Source organism: Aythya ferina (genome assembly GCF_964211825.1).
Source record: "Aythya ferina genome assembly, chromosome: 1".
Lineage (NCBI taxonomy): Eukaryota > Metazoa > Chordata > Aves > Anseriformes > Anatidae > Aythya > Aythya ferina.
In genome coordinates this window covers 56,858,147-56,876,381 of record NC_140296.1, presented here as the reverse complement: position 1 = coordinate 56,876,381, position 18,235 = coordinate 56,858,147, and the positions used below count along the sequence as shown (strand labels likewise).

Below are 18,235 nucleotides of genomic sequence, written 5' to 3'. Positions count from 1 at the left end.
CAGAAGTTTTTCTAACTCCTCCAAATTTATAAACCAATATCAAAGAAATAAACTAACAAAAAATAATAGAAAAAATGGCTTCTGGGTACCTTAATGCCCTTAAAGTTGTATACCTCCCCTAACATTTCTCTCTCACTGTGTGTGGTTAGGTTAAGTTAAATGCATGAGTGGATGTGTGAGGACAGACCACACCACATTCATTCTTACACATCACATGCCAGCTATATTTGGGCTGTCTCAGTTACAGACACTTGGTAGGCAGCTTCTCCATGATGCTTTTGTTGAGCTGTTTATGACTATATGTAACATTATGTGCAAGACTGGGGTTCTCTGAAATTAACACTGCTGGAAATAGAGGATGGTCATCCTTTGCTCCTTCCTTGAGCTGTGCTGAGCAAACTTTCTTAAACTCATTGATCCTGCCACAGATCTCCTCTAGACTTCTCTGATGTGGCCTGCAGGCCACAAGTTGAAGGAAGGGGTTAAAAAATAAAAATAGGGAATTATGGCATCACATGAATATTGTAGATGTTGGAGAAGGGGGGTTTTTCAAAGGCAGAGGGAAATGTTCTTTTATACTTCCACAGTCGTATGAAAATTATTCACAATATGATGGGAAATTCCTTAGCTAACCAATATTTCAGTGAATTCTTAGAACAGGATGAAATATGTGTACACGGATAATTTTTGTGTGAGTGGGTGGATGAGAAGAAAGGAAGTTGTCAGAAAATGAAGACATCTCACTGTGATGGCTCTCACAAGAGCCTCAGGGACAGTCACAGCCAGTTGTAAGGGACAAAAGCGAATAAGCTGTAAGATTTACAACATGTCAGGTGTCTAGTAAAATACAGTTGAGTTGGCTGTTGAGCATTGGACTTGGGTTCGTAACTTCAAGACTAGAATCAGAGGAAGGCACAAACACCTCAGAGCACTTTCATAAGAGACATAAAATGTTTAGTAAGCCATGCTAAAAAATGTTGCAAGGAGGACGCTCCTGAACAGGTTACTTATCTTTGACCACACAACACAGCACATCACTGTTAAATTATATTTCAAATCTGACAGGCTTATGAGATGAACTTTAAAAATGCCTGTGGCTCATTATGTAGATATGACCATGTGCATGTCTACAGCTGTGGCACAGCAGGACTGAATTACAAAACAAAACAAAAGAGTTTTCAATATATCCACATTGTTTATAGCTCAGATTTTTAGCATCTTCCATTTAGTTGAAATATTATAAACAAGCTAGTGCCTTTATTTCTGCATTTTTAAGATTAACTGGATAGTAGCAAATGTATTTTCTCTTTTCCATCCCCTTTATCATCCTGTTTCCTTTTACTTGTATGAGTTTTGTTTTTAGTTCTGCAAGCATTGAAGTTCATAGCTATTCCTTTTTCCTGTGGGACCAACATCCATAATTGAGGTCTAGCTCTCATGGAAGCTCATCCTCCCACACCATATGCCTCTCCCACTGATTTCCTAGTTACAGCAGCGGCCGTATGACAGGAGGTGATGGTCAAAAAGGGAATGCTGATCTCAAAGGTAGCCACAGCCATTACCATGGAGGACAATGAATATTAAGCATCAGACCTCGTTCTGGATTCTGCATTCTTTGGGGAGTCAATGCACAGAACAGAGCACTAAGGTGATGTGTTCATGATGACCTGTGTTACCTAGCAGGTGTGCTGCTGAGCTTTGCATCTGCTTTTTTATAGGCTATTTGGCTTCATCCCCAGATGTGATCCTTCTGGCATCTGTTAAAGCTAGATGGAATGGGACAAAAACATCAACCCAATTACAAGCCTCATCCTGGAAGGGTCTGAGTACTCCCTTGGAAATTAAGTCCCCTTGGTTTATGTAGAAATTAGTGGTTTTCAACACCTCAGGGAAAGGTTTTATTTTTATCTGTTCACTATTTCAAACACACATTGAACACACAAGATTGACCACAACTGTTAATGCATGTTTGGTTAGCATCATAGATGCTTCATTTGTGAGCTGCTGAGACATGCCACCTATTCTTGATAAGATGTTGTTGTTTAATGTGGAAATTTGTTCCAGCATGTCTTTTAGTGGCCTGTCCTTTCATTAACTATTTTGTGTTTTGTTGTGGTTTGTTTTTTTTTGGCAGAAAGAACCATATGTATTCTGAGAGTATTCTGAAAGGAGTTCTTGCACAAGGTGTTTGTAATTGTTAGAACTGAAATTACTTTTAGAATCAAAAACAGGGTGTCCTAAGATATTTTTCAGAAAATCATCAGGCGTGAAGACATGCTTATAAACTTTATTCCTATTTTTTCTTAGAAAAGAAACAAGGGTAGAATATTTATTCATAAATCCTCATTTCCAGAGGTGAATTTGTACTTCTTATGCTAATGAACTCATGTCCCAAGTTAATCAGCCTCTTCTGAACTTTTCTTTGGCTATTGTATTGTGCAAAGCAGAACATGGGCACAAAAAGTACAATAACATTCTGTTGTGTTCCTGGTTCTTCTTTTCCCTATGTAATTTGAAAGAATGACTATATCACACTACTTTTGAATACAACAGAAGCTAATAAAGTGTAATTGCACATGAATTCCAAGCACAAAAGGGTACTTATTTCTAAACACTAAGAGTACATTTTTTTCTAAAGTATTTTTTTGCAGAACTCTGTGATTAAGTATCAACAAAAATCACTCAGACTTTTTCTACCCTTACTGAGTATCTGAGTAGATCCCCACTCACAATTTCAGTTTCCTGGTACCTCTTGTTAATTAAACACAGCCAAGTGCTTCAGTCTTACCTATTTATGTCATTCACAGGATATTGCCAAAATCTGTCTAGTTATAACATTCAGAAAAGCCATTAAAACAATCTACCTTATAGAATAAGAGTGGCTTATGAACTTATCATTTTCTTGGTCATTACAGCCTTGATTTTCAAAGGAGATGATTTTTGTCCCATGTCTACTCTTATCGAGATCTTTCTAATGAAGTTAATATATGGAAATACATCGATGCATTTCAGGTTTTTTGAAAATTAATCAGGAGGCCTCTTTGTCTATTTTGCATTTTTCAGATATTTTGTTTATTTTCAGATAAAACAGAAATGTAACAATGTCCCTATGTTGAAATAATAAATTTACAGGAAAAGAAAAACTTATGAAGTACATTCTCATAAAGCGTTTTACCACATACACATTTCATTTGTTAATATTTTACTTTTGTGACCATGTTTCAGAGCAGAGAAGATAAAACTGCAATAATAGGAAGGCACTGTTCTTGTTATGGTCTGTCTCTAGCTACTGATGATTTTGAATTGGCATTCTTGCCTCTACATAGTGTGCTCAAAATTCTGCCTGGAAAAGAACAATTTTCAATTACATTCTGAAACAAAGGAAAATGGGGATTGGGTACTCTGCCATTTTCAAAGTGCCAAAATTCAGCACTTCTTTCTGGTATTAGCTTTCTATTTTCATCACTTTTTTGTTTGTTTGTTTTGTTTTTGTTTTTGTTTTTTTTGTTTCCACTTTACAGATTGCAAGGTTTTGATGCAAAGTCTGGGAAAACGCAGGGGGCTGATCATACCCCTCTTGTTTCTTCAATCAACAAAAATTCATACATGGCAAAATTTTTAGGGCTGATGGATTCTAACAGATAAGAGCATACATAAATATGGAATGAAGGAAGAGCTGATGAGGGACTAGGTTACAGACAAGCCTTTCCAGTAGAGCCTTTACTCTCCCTTTCCGTGATCCTACTGAATATCCAGATCTCCTTCTCTAAGCCCTTTGATCTGTTACCCACTTATAATACTCATTCACAAAAACTGATTAAATATAGTCATTATTACTTTTTTCTAGTGAAGGGAATTATATGCTTGTACAACCAGAAGCAATGTTCTTTCTTATTCCCCCAACCCAGGTTACCCCAAACTTGAAACTCTCACTCTATCTCAGTCTTCTTCTGTTCCCAGTCCAGCCCACACTAGCAGTATCTTCTTACCTAGAAGTGAAGGTGTGGAGTGGGGCCTCCAGCCTCATTGCTGTACACCAGCAGAGCATATCACAACCCCATATCGGGTTGGCCAGAAGTCCTCACTTTTCACCCTTCTTTTGGCAGCCATCAGGTAGATACCCAGCCCTCCTTACTGGCTTTTCCCCTGCTTTCCCTGTCTTCTGTCTGGTGTAAAGATGGAAAACAGAAGAAAACAAAAGAAAGCAGTGAAAGTAAAAAGCTCAGATATGTCGAAGACAGAAACCCAACCATATTATGACAAAATGTTAAAGAAAGGGATTCTTCTCACTTCCTGGAGCTGCTCCCCTGTGTGCCTGAGATGGACTATTAGCATCCTCTTTAAGTCTCTGGGGGTTTTATGACTATGTCGATATTAGCCCTCTCCACATTCTCAGACTTAACTGAAAAGTGTTCCTGGTTATGAAAGACCATGTAGATTTTCCAGACTGGTAATCAGCTAATTAGAAGAGCATGTCTTTCCTTAAGAAATAGGCAGCAATTAAGGTCTACAAAAGGAATTAAGACTATTTCAGGTCAATGGCTCAAGAGAGTTAAGGAGATAATGCCCAATTCTCACTGAAGCCTTCTGATCAAAAGGGACAGCCCTTGACTCCTTGTGGCACTTAGATAATGGTAGGCCACTTTCTTGACTGTTCTGTGAGCCTTTTTCTTATGTAGGACAATCTTGCCAAGGGCCAGATTTTCAAAGTCAAAATGAAAATAATTAGTTCTACTTTGAGATAGGGATATGGATCTCTAGAGATCCATAATTACATCCTTTATGATTCTGTAAGTATTAGGCAAAGTTTTCAAAAGAGCTGTAGAAATTTCCCACTGATTTCCATATGATTTAAACATTAACCTGCATCAATTATTTGAAAATATTGTTAGGTGCCTACCAACAACTTGCAGTCTTGCAGTTTGGCCTTCCATCACTCTTCAGGTTTCTGTCACATTCATTTTGATACAGTCTGATCTCTTCAAGCTGAAGATGCATAGACAGGATGTTGTCGAACAAATGATTATGTATGTATTTGAGAGGCTACATATCAAATTCATTTGGGCCCAAAATATCTTGTATTTAATGGAATGCTCAAATCTTTAATAGATTCAGCCCAAATAAACATCTCCTCACTGTTTCTAATAAGTACTTCTAAAATATCATTTACTGTAGTGACTCTTCATATTTTCCATAGAAGCTGTACATGTTTAAATAATGATATCATACCTAACAATCTGTTCATTCAGCAGCTCTACATAAACCATCAATTGATGTCCAACAAATTCCAAATTGAAACAGGAGCTTGGGATGATTTTTTTCACTTTGCTTGGAATTTCTGTCATGGTACAGAAGACTATTCCCGTATGGTCCTGCAATTACCTATAAAAGCTTGTTATTAGCAGCACTAAGCTAAAATTCTAATGTTCTTATAACACTTGAGGGATTGACTTAGAAAAGTATGTTGTGTTCACTTTTTTTTTTTTTTCTGTTGTCACCTAAACATTTCAGATATTTATATTTCATTATTTTCCTTGGGACTTAGTCTCCCCTTATGTTGCAGAACACCTAGCACTTGTCTCTTCTGTCAGCTCTGCACCTGATATAAAAATAATACACTACCTCACCACAGTTTAACCTCTTGATAACATGCTATTTTATGTCAAATTCAAGTTGAAATTAATTGATTTATGCAGTGCTGGCTGCTGTTGTGCACCACAAACACCACAAACACTTGCAAAATATATCAAAACCTTGACAATGAATAGCATTTCTCAAAACTTAAAACTAATGAGATATATCTTAACTGTTATGACTTATCGCAGATCTCCCTGAAGTCAGCAGTGCTGTGCCAGTACACCTAGGTTGTGGGACCGATCCGCAATCATTAGCAGTCATCTAGCAATGGTACTGTGTTGTGCTGCTTTCCTTTAAAACTTCGACAAAGAATTTTCTTTTTTCCAGGATAGAAAGCCTAGGAATTTTACACAGACTACTCAATAAAGATTTTCATTTAAAATGTCTGCAGTACCTTTTAGAAGCAGCGGGTGGCACTTGCAGAGCAACAATGTTCTGAGCTTTAGCTGCCTTTGCAATGGTTATAGTGGTTTATTGCTTTGTCCTTGTAATTTTGGACAAATTGCATAGGAATGCAGAACTCAGATCAAGTTCATACTAACAGGAATGAGTCATTTTCTCTGCCTGAAGTCTGTCCTACCAACAGCAGCAATGAAAGATACCAGTGTTTGTGGAAGAAGCACTACAAACAGACTTCCTAATTCTGTGTCCACAGGCATACTTGTATAAATAAACTGAAAGGAATATGGGAACCATGCTGTTTTATTCATGTTTTGATAGGAGTATACACATCCTATCTAAAATATTTTCATCCAGGAAGTATTATTGGTAGCTTGCTGACCTGTCACAGCTGTTCCTTACAGATCCAGGTAACCTGCAGGAGTTCCTTAAACGTGTTGTTGAAAACATATTTAACAGTAACAAATAATGTTAGGCGATTTGAGGACAGTGTCTTGTGCTAAGAAAAAATGCTTTATAACAGAACATTAGATGGCATTGTTATTTATGCACTAAGTGTACTTATAGCCTGCATAAATAAGTGAATAAATAAATAATGGTTAATGATGATACACTGAGGGTATCCTCAGTACATCACAATCTATAATAAAAAAAAAATCAGCAGGCTACATGGATATACAATAAAATAACCTTGGTATTGTATACTTATTTAATTTTGTATCATCTGATCAAGTAATGTGTTTTCCACATTAGCACTGCCAGTAATTTCCTCTGCAACATTCAAGAACTCGGCAGGTACCACAAGTTTTTAATTGCCAGCCTCCTACACCAGCATGCTGTATCCAGGCATTATTAAACAAAACAGTGATCATCAACCCCATTTGCTGTTTTTACAGTTCTATTGCATTTGCCTGGTGTGCAATGCGAATTTTGGAAATTAAATGGGAAGCAGTTTTTTTTCTTTATCTTAGAACTAAGGGCACTAAAATCTATATTGATGTTTGATTTTCTTAAACATGTTGCTATTTGATTTACTGCTGAATCCTTTAAATATGATAAATGGATCATTTGTACACATTTAAAAATACTGTCTCATATTGCTTCGTCTGGCTTAAGCAAGGACTCCTAAGTCTTAAAAGCAATGAGGACTGTCATCTTCTAAAGGTGCAATCCTTGGAAGTGCCTGAGTTGTAGGTATTATCAGTTCCATTTTGGAATCAGTCCATCAGTATGCTTAGACCAGTTAATGCCCAAGTACATACTGCTTCAGGGGTGAGTTTCACATCTATTCTTTTGTTAACCACACTGTCTAGAGAAAGGATACAGAAGTCCCTAGAAGCCTAGCGTGCCAGATGTATGTAGTCCTCAGTCTAGACCTGTTGGCAGCTTTTCTTGAGATGTTATTACTTGCTGGCACTTGATGGCTTGGAAGGCACTAAATGTATCTGCACATGTGCCCAGCCTCCCTATGAACTCCCACTTTTCCAGGGCACCTTCCCTTGTTGACAGGCTGGGTGAATTTTCCTTCTTGGGCCACATGATTAATGCCAAGGTGTTCTGGCATCTGTTTTAAACACCGAAAATAAGTCATCTATGGCAGATAGAAAGCTGTAGAAATTTTCAGGAAAAATTATTTGACTCAGCTTTTTTTCTGAAATTGGATGAATAAAAACTGGATTTGGAAGGAAATTAATGTTTTCAGTATTTGAAATATTTTACATTTCTAAGACATGTCAACAAGCAAGTAATTGACATTAAAAATAAATGGATTACACTAGGAGGAAGTACCCTTTTTCCCCCTGATGTTTGATGCAGTTGTAATTATACTAAGACAATCATTTATAAAAGGAAAAAAAAAATCAAAAAAGCTTTTTTTTCCATTTTCATTATTGCCTAAATTTTAAGATTTTTAATTAAGCCTTTAAAAAAAAAAAAAAAAGCTAACATCTCACAAAAGGATAGGTACTCCTGAGGTTTGGAGTTTTATACATGAAAAAATTAATCATCTGGGATTTCAGCTTCTAATCACTGACATTAGAAGAAAAAAGATGTGAAAACATTGCCCTTGTATTCACCAGTATGAGTTATATCTAAATCCATAGTAAGGTACCATGCTGAGGTACTGTAAATAAGTGTAAAAGTACTGAAATATTTTTTGGTATATGAAATATTTACTCCTACACAGCATTTAAGTGGTTTATATCATACTGTGATTTTCAGTTTATCTTGATGTTAACGATATCCTGGTAACAGAACAATTTTTTATTATGTCCTATATTATACTAACATATTACGTTAGTTATACTATACTAACAGTGCTGTTAGTATTCCTGGAATAGTTCCTGACATGCCAATATCTTATTTTCTAAACTACATTCTGAAGTGTTCCGTACCTTTTTTCAGTTTTCAAGCTGCAAGATTTTTTTAAGAAAATCCTAGAATTCCAAGAATAGTGGTATTTTCAATTCATCCATGTTCTTACTTCCACAGTCTATACAGAGATGAGTTAGGACTCAGTTAGGACTCAGTTAGGACTGAGTTAGAAGGGTGAAAGGGATCACACTTTAAAAAGGCAGGTGTTAGGAAAGAGATTGTAGTTTGCTGTTACAAGTGTGACTTAAAAGTCAGTAGCCATTATATTAAGGACAGCCAGAATATGTAACAAGTTTTAAGGTAGTTTTTAGGCTTCTACTTTTCTCCACTGTGGACATCCTACCATGAATCAGAGTTGATCTAAGTCTTGAGAGTTCTAGCAAAATTGTTTGTTGAATGACTCTGGACTTGTGGTATCTTTTTAGAAATCTGTAAGTAATACTTCTGTAAGTAATACTTACATCCTTAAGTCAGACGCACACAATTTAAATAAATTGAATAGTTATAATAAACAGTTTTAAAGAAACATGCTTAAAGATTCCATTTCAGATTGATTTATTTGAAAAGTGCACATTTTGCTAGAAGCTCCTAATATCTGTCTCAAACATATGTTTCAAGATAATAATCTCCAAACAGTTGACAGAATTATGTCTTCTAAGGTACCAGAGGCTTTCTGGTCATCACAGGTCCAATTCTTCAGCTAAATTCTTCAGCTGTGATTTGTTCTTTGATTTGCCATGTTTGTTATCACTTTCTCAAGAATTGTTTGCTTTTCTTCTAGCCCAGTCCTTTCATTTAATGTCCAGGAATTCCCAAACAATGTTCGCAAGTAGATGCTTAAAATGATGATCATGACCAGAGGCAGTCAGGGGGAAGCATAGTAAGGATTAAGACAAAGTAGTGACTTGGCCAACTGGGGAAGAAAATGAATTTGTAATAAAGGGAATAATATTAATGCTAATCAACAAAACTATCTGCTTCTTTGCACCCAGAACCAGCTAAGGATTGGCATAGGAAGGCCAAAAGCTGCAAGATAAGACTAGGATTTTACATATTCCTCAAGAAATTTGCTCTGTATGACCATTTTGATCTTTTTCCACTAACATTTTCCTGTAAAAAAATACCAGTGCCACAAACTGTGAAAAATATCTGTATGACAGACAACATTATGTGTTTAATTTTATATACACTCAACACAATGTTTCATTGGTCTGTCAGTGTGCATGCTGTTTTATGGCAATTAAAAAATACACTTTTTTCTTAATTTTATAGCTCCGTAAATCTGTTTTCAGCATCAGAGCAAGAAATCTTCTTGAAAAAGAGACAGCAATCAATAAAATTTTAAGGTAGGAATCAGCAGTGATTTGGTGTTGTCTTGAATGTCAACTGATTTCTCCTAACTTTGCTTCTCATTAATATTACTGCATGTACAATATTTATGATAACCTGTCCCTTTGTAGTACATCTGTTGTCTTCATTATCAATGATAAATTGCTCTTTGGGTATATAATGTGTTTGAACAGCAAGGAGAGAGAGATTTCTTCAACTCTGTGCTGTGTAGAAGGATTGTGTTTCAGTTCCTTTCACTTCTTCCTTCAAAATTAACCCAAACATATCTCTTCAGAGGCAATGCTACTTTGCCTAAAGAATTCCAACCTAGTTCTTGTGTAGACATGCAAATAAATATTCATAGGGATTGTGCACTTGAAAGCATAGACTTCAGATAATCATATTCCAAGTAGGAGACATACAATGAAAAAGACTTTAAAACTGTGACTTCTGTAGAAGATATCCATGAATGTTTTAATAATAATCACTCATTTTGGTACTCCATAAAAAGTAAATACTCAGTACTGTAAGGAAATAACACACTCCCAAGTCTCTAAGACCCAAGTTTAAAGCTATTGTCTGTGTAATGCCATGCTGCAGTTTTTCATGCCACTGTCTGTTTCACTTTAGAATGATTATCATTGATACAATATGTATTAGCAATGTCAACAAATTATAGATCATTTGTATTTTATATTCACATTGTCACCAAAGCAGGTTCCTTTCTAGAATGCTGTGACTGGGAAATGACTTGTCCCAGGGAAATAATCAGTATAAGCACGAATACCTGATTTGAGAAGTACAGCTGTGGGATTAGATGAAGTATGGCAGTGTTTTATGGGAAGCAGTGCACTAAGAATTCAGTGTGAGTTCTGAATTGTGTTGTTTGAAAAATGCCTTCTACTTACATGCTATTTGAGAAATATTACAGCTCTTCAGTTCTTTTGGTATTCTGTAAGAATACAGCACAGAGAGAACTGTAGAAATCAATGTGCAACTTTATCTGTCTTGAAACCCATTGTAATGAAAACACAAACAATTACAAATTCAAGTGAATGCTCTTTGTCAAAATATTAACAAGAAATATAACTGAAAGGCCATAAGTATTAATTTTTAAGAAAACTTAGGGCTCTCTTTATGAGCATTTCAAGTCTGTGAATATACTTTGATTTTATGGGCATCGCTGTTATGGATGAATGAATACCTGTTTCTTTGTCTTAATCAAAAAGCTTTAAAAATATGGTTTTGCTGAAACACTTCATGGCAGTGTTTCAGTAAAGAATTCATAATAAAATTCTTTGCTATATTCTTTGATATTAAGTTATATATATTTATACATATGTTCTTTGCTATTATGTTATATATTATTACATTATCAAAATTTTATTGATGCTTCTAGGGTTACACAAATTTCAGTTTCTTTGGCATTTTCCTTACACTATACCACAGAGAAAACATGGACAGAGAGAATACCTCACTTTATATATACATATATATTGTTTATTTAAACTGTCACATCTGTAGGGGCTCAATTTCTGGTGAGTTCTTCCATCAGCCCTGAACTTCCTCCTTTTCAGGAGAAGTCTGAAGCAGAGTGGGAGGAAAATCCAAATGAACCTTTCTTTGAACTTCACAAGGTTTTCAGAGGTACCAGGACAGAATCAGAAATCAGTCCCTCCAATTTCAGTCCCACTGACTTCCTCTTGGTCCTTTAGAGCCTGGCTTCTGCCAAATCTATTTATCAAGGAGGACTTCTCATCAATTCATCTCTGAATTCTTCTGAAGAAAAGATTCAGAGGCAGAAGAAGAAAGTTTTAATCTAATAATTTGTTAAACTATTATTTTAATTATTCTATTTAAATTGATAATTTAATCTACATTTAATGTACTTTCCCATCTACTTCCTGTGTCATGATTGATGAATTTTCGAGGAACATGGAGAAAAGGAGAGAACTTCTGTCAACTAAGCAAAATGTGGTATCGTATGTCCTCCAGTGCTTTATAGGGCTGCATGTAAATCACTTACAAAGAAACAGTCTTTAATCTCCTCAGAATCGTTTAATCGCCTCAGAATTGTAAAGTAGGCTCTGAACTGTGACATATCCACTGCATGTTCCAGCATAAAAAGGTTGTGTTCATGGTATATCTATTTGGTGGGCGTGCTGGTAGAGAGCATTGCCAATGATGGGCATGCTGGTGCTGAGCACTGCCAGTTTTTCCATGATAATAGTGCAGGGGAGCTTTATAAACAGAAAAAGAAGTGATAAAAAAGGATAATCTTTACACCTGAAAATTTGGATTCAGCTCAAGGAACACAGGAAAACCCAAATGTGCAAGAGATGGGAGATTCTTTTTCTCATTTTTACTTTCATCATAAAAGCTATATACTCTGAACCTCAGCCATTCTGAATATCTGACAAAAGAAGAAATGACATTTATGCCAAGAACAATAAGAGAAAATTCAAGTCATCCCTTCTGAAAAGATTCCTTCTAAAAGTCTTTTTAGTTTTTGTCTACCTGAATTAAGTATCATTTATCTAAAGCAATGCCTCTTCAAGCTAAAGCTGCCTACAGGCAACTTCAACTTGATCAGATTGCTGTAATAAAAAGAGCATTTTAAGTCTGTTCTGGCTTAAGCCCACCTCTTACCTTTTTCCCCTTAGTTTTTAAACCTGGAAAAATTACATTTTAATTGAATTCTAAAGGTTTCAACATAACCAAGTAGGAGGAAAAGAGGTATGGTTACTCTTCTCTTGTGCATCTTCCTCTATCCAAAGTTTGTTTTTCTCCTTGTGTGAAACACTGAACTGCTGCTTGACATCTTCCCCCAAGAGGAAGAAGAAGGGCATAAACTGTCCTAACTATGCAGAGTTACGGTTCATACATTCAATTCTAAGTGTCTCACCTGCTCATCTATTCTTACATTATGCAACAAAAGGGACTGCAAGTCCCTCAAAGTAGAGGCTACCTCAGGTCTTTCCATTATCCTGTAAGTTTCTTACTCTATTTCAGGTGAACCACCTATTTTCTGAAGAGCCTTGCTTGCAAACAAGCCTTCACTTTTTCCTCTTGAGGTCTTGGTGCAGTCAGCCCTGGAAGCAGAGTCACCTCTGACAGTATCAGAGCACAGAGCAGCCTGATTCTTCACATAAATCAAGAGCTTAACCCTTCTGAGGAAAATGAAGGAATATAAAAGTGAGTTATAGCCAGTTAGCATAACTTTTTCAAAACAAGATCACATTTAGTATGAATTACAACCAGCTCCATTTTTTCCCAAAAATGAAGATGCATTTTCCTCAGCAGCAATAGCCACTTCTAGCAAATTTCATTCCTCCTGTGTATCTTCAGTGTTTCCCACGTTTTATCAGTCTCTCTTGATATGTTCACTGTTCTAACTGAAACCAGGACATTATCTTAAAAGCAAATTCTGTGCATACAGTTCTTTTGACCTTCATTCCTTGTGGGATTATCATCTAAAAATGAGTGTCTAGTTCTTGATTGTTCCCACTGGCTTTTTGAAGTGGTGGATGTGGAGAAGATCCAGTTGAAATCTTATCTATAAAGTAATCTATTATTTACAGTGCTAAGGATAAATTGTGAATGAAGTAGAACAGTGGGGAAACTGAGCAAATTAACAGTAGTCTCACATAGGTCAAAATATAATCAAAGTATCCATAGTGGTGCAGAACATGATTCTGGTGTCTATTAAACCATACTTCATAGAATCATAGAATAGTTGAGGTTGGAAGGGACCTCTGAAGGACATCCTATCAAGCCCCCCAGGCCTTGTGCTCAAACAAGGCCAACCAAAAGCTGTTTTCCCTGGACCATGTCCATCTGGCTTTTGAAGATCTCTGAGGAGGGAAACTCGACAACCTCTCTGGGCAACCTGTGCCAGTGATCAGTCACTCTCATGTACGGGCTTATGCCCATGTTTTCTAAAACACAAGGAATAACTTGAAAGTTTTATGGTCTGTTGATAAGGAAATCAAACTCACTAAAATCACCAAAATTCAGTGTATTATAAAATATATTGTGACAGGTTTGGAAACTAGCATTTTTTAGACAAGTAGCTTTTTATTTGCTTTCCGTTATAGCTGATGCTATATATAGTGAAACTGTAAACTGGTGCTAGGCATCTGCAACAGGATTTTCACTGTTCTGGTCAAAGTTTGTCTGATGCTTTTACTGGGCCTGAGGGAATAACACAACTTATGCCTAAGTGCTTAAGTTTCACAAACAGCTAATTCAGTGAAGTGAATTTATCATATGTCTGAAACTGAAACTGCCATGAATGCTTCTAGGGGAAAGAAAAACAAAGAATTGCTTGAATTAAATATCCAGTTCTGCTAATTTGATAATATGGTACAAGATATTTAATCCAGGCTGTGTTCATACAAATATATCGTTAAAATACAGTGATTTTTTCTGAACAATGAAGCAAGCAAAAAATGACTTTCAGTGTGCTTCTAGGAAAGTTATAAAATTAATCTATGAATAAATAGACAGTAATAGAGTGATATAATACACCTCCTCCCATAAGGGTCTGAGCAAACATTTATCATTAGTTTGTTTATCACAAAAACACAGACGTATTGGTTGGAAGGGAACTTTAAAGCTATGTTGTCTAACCACCCACTTGAAGTAGGTCTACTGCTAACCTTGATTCAGTTTTACATTTTCCATTTTTACATTTTTACAGTACTTCATTACCCTACTCTTGAGAAAGGTTTTCCCTATGTCCGGTCTGAACCCTGCAACCCACAGTTTCTGGCCAGTGTTGACTTTTCTGTCATCTTTGATTAACAAGAGCTTAGCTCCATGCTTTAACATCCTCTTTACCAATATAAAGAAGCCCAACTCCCTCAATGTTCTTTGGTAGTCTCCCTGTATTGGCCACCTGCCAATTGGGTAACCCCAGTGTACATGCTCCAGTGTTTCAGCATCCCTCTTGGAGTATCCCGAACTGTCCCCCAGGTGCAGCATCTCCAGCTCAAACTAAAGGAGAAATAATAACTTCCCTCCATCTGCTGACTACACTCCTCCTTAATATAGTAGGCAGTTCGCCTTATTCATGGTAGGAACATATTCAATGTACATCCAGTTAGCTCCATCCCAGCCAGACACAGTGCACAGTGTAACTCCCAGATCCTTTTCCTTAGCCAGTCATTCCACAGCCCACATGGATGCATGGAGGTATTCTGCACAAGGTGTGAAATGTTGCACGTTTCCTTGTCAAACCTACTGAAGCTTTTGATGTCTATTCCTCGTGTTTATCAGTTCTAAATCACTTACGAGAAGTTCCTCTGCATATAATTTACATTTTGTCTTAAGTGTGTGATTTCATTCTTCCTAACTGCCAGGCTTTAATACTATGCATTTCTCAGGACAAATAATCTAGTTAAGCTCAGATGATGATGATTGTCACGAGGTACAACATCCAGATTTAGTCACTACCTTCTTAAATCTCCATGAGCATATGACATCACAGGATTTCTTCTGTAAACACAAGCAGAAAGAAATACCGGGATGCATATATCCATTGGAAAGAAGTTACCCTGATTTATGTTTTTAGTGCCAAGTGATAGACCCACCATATTATAGATCACTGTGATAAATAGCATTGTGGTGACATTGGGCTAGTGGGCTGTGAAGGCTGCAGGTATTGCAAAGCAAGTTAGCTAAACATCTGCCCCAAATAGTGTAGATACCATCCATTCTGCTTTGAGAGAGATGATAAATTAGTTAACCCCTTGAGATTCCTTCTGCTCAGTTGATTCTATCAATTCTTCTATAATTCTCTTCTGTAACCCAAGGGAAATAATAATTATTCTAACAACTCGTAGAAGAAATGCTGAAACAGCAAGGCAGGGACGACAATGAGAATACAAAACTCTCTAACACATGTAGCACAAAGTATTTTTCTAGCATGACAGTATGATTGAAGGTGATGGCACTGAAAAGCATTCTAAGCTTCTCATTTTTGTTCCAGATCTCACTTTTGATCTATACTCCTATTATTTAGGTGTCTTAATTAAAAAGAAGGAAAAATACCAGAGAAGAGTGAAAAACAGAGTAATAGTGGGGAAAGTAGACAGCCTTTTGCAAGATGATGCCATGCTGTCAAGAATAGCATTTATCCAACCATAGGTAGAGCAGAATGGTGAATAGAGTGGTCCCTCCAATAGCATATAGGTTTTTTGTGTTTTTAAAAAAAAAAAAAAAAAAAAAAAAAAAAGGAGATTAAATTCATTAGAAAATATGAAATATCACCAGCTGGGTCTTGTGTGAGCTTCTCCGAGTAATCATTTGCATAGCAGAGAATGAGCAATAAGTCACGCACTGTGTCAACTTAGAATTGCAATACCCTTGGAAAGTGAAAATATTTTTCCAAGGTTGAAATTCCATTTCTCAGTCATCAGAGGAGTTCTGTCAACTATCTTAATGGAAATCTTCTAGCCAGTGAAAGAAAGATATGGTTGCTGTGTTTAGCTATAGCACACTTACTAACCAAATCTCTGAATTAAATTAAGTACTAATTTCTGGCAAAATAATGTACCATATGTGGTTGCCAAAATTCAGTAAAAGCAAACTGAAACAAATGAGCAAACAAGTAAAAAAACAAAACAAAACACCAAAATGCTGCAAGTTCAGTGCCTTCCTGGAAAGCAGATGTTGCATATTACAGGATGTCAGCAGTGTGCAGTGTTTCATTTCAAACCATATTTGGTCCCTGTTACATGGAAGACCACTCAAAGACATGCTGTAAGTCTGGAGCATGTACATAAATATTTTGCTTAGTACAGCCCTGGAAGGAAAGTACCCAAAAGTGACAGCTGCACTTGTACTTTCCCCATCCCTGTTGCAGAGAAGCTGGTATTACTTACTGTTGATTGGTGCATTGCTTGATCTTTGCACACTTAGAGAATTAAGTCTTGTGGGAACATAAATTCTACAGAAAACTGAAAAAATACTTCAAAGATAAGTCTTGCTAAAACATGGAAGAGGCTCACCAAATAACTGGTTATGGTGCAGAGTGGGAGTCATTACCTTGGAAATAACATATTTTAATGGAAAATCTGTTGCTGTTTTATCGTTTTTGTCTCTTAAATCATGCTCTTTTTTCCCAGAAAGCCAATCTGACTTGTCTGAACGCACTACCTCAGAAATTATCATATATGCTGAAAATTCTATGCCATCACCAACATATTTCTTCATAGGGCCTGCACTAGGCAACGCATGCTGAGCGGATCCTTTGAGGGGCAGCCTGCAAAGGAAAGGTCCATTCTTAGTGTCCAGCATCATATACGACAAGAACGCAGGTAAAAACAGACAGAAAGAATGGTTTAAAAATGTTCTTAACGTGAGGGTGATGAACAGAGTTAAATTTGAGCAATACCTGGCATGTGTAAAAATGAAATGAATTACATGTACAGAGAGCTGAATTCTACATTCTTCACTGTAAATGTAATGAAATTCATTGTAGTGTATAAATGGAAAAAAAGCCTTTTTATTTCAAATGTCATTTCCTTTGCTGACAACAAAGCTATCAATTTAAAGATCAGAAGGAAAGAAATTGGCTTATGTTAGACCAGATTGAAAACAATTGAAGTACATATAAGCTTCTGATGTTAGCAAGAAAAAAAAATGATAAGAATATGAGATATTGTATGGCTGGAGAACAGTGCTTTATAATGGCCATCCTATAAAGGTCAAAGTTTCATCTTGAGATATATCGTTAAATTGATTATGATTGTTTCAGGTCACTAAGACATGGTTCCAACAGCCAGCGAATCAGTAGAGGAAAGTCTCTTGAAACATTGACTCAAGATGTAAGTCCTCACAAAAAAGATGGTTTCAACTTGGGAATACAAGAAATATGAATATGTACTAGATAGTAAATGCTTGTATAAGGCTAATATTTTATCTGTGATCTTGCTTACAGTTTGTCTTTTGAGATCTTGAAATCACAAAACAAATACTGTAATTGCATTTATATTATCCTCAGAAAAATTGCCAAGGTTTTATCACTGATAGGCTTATTGGTTTTGGGGCACTTGCTGAGATAGATTTGCTGAAGCTGTAGACACTACATTAGGAACACAAAAATCGCTATGCGGGACACCTTAAAAGGCCTTAATCTAGAATTACACAAATAATTCAGCATGGCAAAAAACACTTCAAAATTCACAGTGAAAGCTTAACAATATTTTCTAAACACATGAACTGTCAGACAAAAGGACAAAGACTAAAAGGGAGAATGGTAATCAAGGTTTTCACTGTGCTATAGTTTCACACAGTTAAGTGCATTTTCACTCATGCTAATTCATAATGATATTATGTGGATCTCTGTGATTATCATAGAATCATAGAATCATAGAATATCCTGAGTTGGAAGGGACCCTTAAGGATCATCAAGTCCAACTCTTGACACCGCACAGGTCTACCCAAAAGTTCAGACCATGTGACTAAGTGCACAGTCCAATCTCTTCTTAAA

At 36.3% G+C, this 18,235-nt stretch overlaps 1 protein-coding gene across 3 annotated transcripts in view; it reads left to right on the top strand.

Moving 5' to 3' along the window:
* NALCN (sodium leak channel, non-selective) overlaps positions 1–18,235 on the top strand; it is a 231,534-nt gene that overhangs the window by 177,581 nt on the left and 35,718 nt on the right. For all 3 annotated transcript variants that reach the window (XM_084498001.1, XM_084498000.1, XM_084498002.1), the window contains 3 exons: positions 9,682–9,755; positions 16,959–17,060; positions 17,501–17,570. In XM_084498001.1, the coding sequence (XP_084354127.1) occupies positions 9,682–9,755; positions 16,959–17,060; positions 17,501–17,570 (246 nt within the window). The remainder of the gene's footprint in view (positions 1–9,681; positions 9,756–16,958; positions 17,061–17,500; positions 17,571–18,235) is intronic.